This window comes from Monoraphidium neglectum, assembly GCF_000611645.1.
Source record: "Monoraphidium neglectum strain SAG 48.87 unplaced genomic scaffold scaffold05394, whole genome shotgun sequence".
NCBI classification, from domain to species: Eukaryota; Viridiplantae; Chlorophyta; class Chlorophyceae; order Sphaeropleales; family Selenastraceae; genus Monoraphidium; species Monoraphidium neglectum.
Window position 1 is genome coordinate 1 of NW_014008236.1, and position 2,496 is coordinate 2,496.

Genomic DNA, 2,496 nt, shown 5'->3' on the forward strand with positions numbered 1-2,496 from the left:
GTGTGGGGATGTCGGTGTGGTGGTTGTTGCAGTGCCGGTGATGGTGAAGACGGTGTTAGTGTTGGTGTTGGTGTTGGTGTTGGTGGGAATAGGGTTGATGCTGGTTAGGGTTAGGTTGGCGGGTTCGGGGTGGTGGGGATGGGATTTTCTCAAATGCGCGCCGCGTGCGCGTAGCATACATTGACACCTGCACATTGGCAGGGCAGCCCCATGGAAACGGCCCCGACCCAGATCACCCGCTCGTGGCCGCTGCAGCGACTCAGGGCTGCAGGCGCTTCGTGACACAGCGCGAGATGCGAACCCTCAACTCCCCCCCAACTAGCCGGCTGCCTCAACCTCAACGCGCCATCAACCCGGGAACCGCGCCGCACCTCGCCGCGGCCGCGGCCGCACCTGAGCGTGACGTAGTACATGCTCTTGAGCAGCCGCTCGCACCAGGTGCCCTTCCAGTGCGCGGCGATGGACAGGGCCTCCATCCAGGGCGCGAGGCACGTCAGCACCGGGTGCTGCATCACCTGGGGGGACACGGATCCGGCGGCGGCGCGACGAATCTTGCAGCCGCTGGGCGCTCGCGACGGATTTTGCCCGCTCGTTTGTGGAAGTGGCGGGCGAGCAGGGAGTGCGACGGCTGCACGCTTGACAAGGCGCTCATCACATCTTTGAGAAGTGCCCAGCAAATCACTAACACGCATGCTCGCATGCACACGTACAACACGCACACGCACGCACCTTGTCAGCGCACTCCAGTTGCCGCGTCATCATCTCCTCACACAGCTGCTCACTCAGCTCAGGGTGGTCCCTGGTGCGGCATGATGGGCCAGAGCATGATATCGATGGATGGGCCGAACGCCAGTGGGCTCGCGTGCATGTGCATGTGCAAGCGTGTGTGTGTGTGTGTGTGTGTGTGTGTGTGTGTGTGTGTGTGTGTGTGTGTGTGCACGCACACACAAGCGCAGATGGTGCTGCGCAGCACAGCCCTATGACCTAAGTCGTGCAGGCGTCGCTCGTGTAGGCGTCACTCGTGTCTTTCAAACCACCCACCTGGCGAGCTTGGCCGACAGCTGGTACTGGAACTGCTGGTACGAGTCCTGCAGCGCACCCAGCACCACCACACTGCTGGAGCCGCCTGGGGACAGTGATGGGATTGCCCAGGCGAGAGCGTTCAGGGTGGTGCGAATATAAGCACGCATGTTTGGGGCCGTGTGTGCAAGCTGGGGTATGCAACAGGGAAGCGGTGCCATGAGGGGGATGTCGCACTGGCCCTCAAATTGGATCAGCTGCCCTGATGGCCACTCACCACGCAGCGCGTCCTCCCAGCCCTCAAGAAGCTGCTCCAACGACAGCTGCCCCCGGAACGCGTCCGTCGCCGCCACCAGCGCGCCCGCGCCGGCCCCGCCGACGCCGACGCCGCTGCCGCTGGCGCCGCCGACGCGCCCCCGGCCGCGCGCCGCGTCCCCGTGCTGCCACTCGCGGGTCGACAGCACGTGGAGCATGTGAAGGGCGTCCTCGCGCACCTGCCACCGTGGGACCGAAACGGACAAAAGCAAATTCACAGCTTGCCGTTAGCCGATGCGGGACTCAGAACGAGTGCACATGCATGAAGCCGCCCCAGCCTGCAGCCTCCTGGAGCAGGCCCCCCCCGCCAGGCCTCGAGCGCCGGTCCCAGGCGTTCCTTCCCGGCGCGCGAGCCGCGGCCCGCCGACCCCGACGCCACGCAGCCCTCAGCGGGCGTCTGGGTCTCCGTCGATCACCATCCATCCACCCTCCATCCCCCGGGTGTTGTACCCATCTGAGACCCCCCCTCCCCGCACCCGCCTTGGGCCATGGGGCCCACGCTGCAAGAGGGGCAACAAACCAAAAAAGCGCCCAGGCCGCCCGCCGCCTGCACCCACCTCAGGCCCGGGGTCCACCATTTTGTACAGCACCAGGGAAAGCACCACGTGCGGCTCGCAGGGCACCAGATGCAGCGCATACACCTCGCTCACAACCTGGGGGGCCGCGAGGGGGGCAGGAGGGGTGGTGTGAGATGCAGCGCTATGCGCAGAATGGGCGTCGCGCCGGGAGGCAATGCCCTCGTGTCGCATGGTCCGTGCATTGCCAGGGGCCGGCCGCGCCTACGGCCGCGCAGGCAGTGGTTTGGTTCTGCACAGGAAGCTGTCAGCTTGCCTGCCTGCGAGGCGTGGCGGCCCTCATGCAGGGCCGCGGAGCCAGCACAGCAGGGGAAGGGGACGGCGGCAGCGGCCCGCAGGCACGCTCCGCCCCACAGGTGCCCGGCCAGCCGCCGCCGCGGCCCGCACCTGGAAGTAGCCCGTGGCGATGCTGGGGTCTGGGTGGTAGCAGCGGTCCACGCAGACGCTGAACATATCAAGGTTGAACCTCAGCAGGTGTCCCAGCGCCACCCGCGCGACGTGCGCCCGCGGCGGCCCCGCGCCCGCGCCGCCGGGCCCTCCACCGCCGCCGCCCGCGGCGGCGGCGCCGCCCTTGCCGGCGTCGTGG

General features: G+C 67.4%; 1 protein-coding gene across 1 annotated transcript; it reads right to left on the bottom strand.

Annotated features, from left to right (window-relative positions):
* Positions 1-259: 259 nt before the first annotated feature.
* Positions 260-2,363, bottom strand: MNEG_15507 (hypothetical protein; the record flags this gene model as incomplete). Its single annotated transcript, XM_014036022.1, has 7 exons — positions 260-265; positions 372-515; positions 730-799; positions 1,042-1,126; positions 1,298-1,514; positions 1,893-1,988; positions 2,298-2,363. 7 exons carry the CDS (start codon positions 2,361-2,363, stop codon positions 260-262), a joined length of 684 nt encoding a protein of 227 aa, XP_013891476.1.
* Between the last annotated feature and the right edge of the window lie 133 nt (positions 2,364-2,496).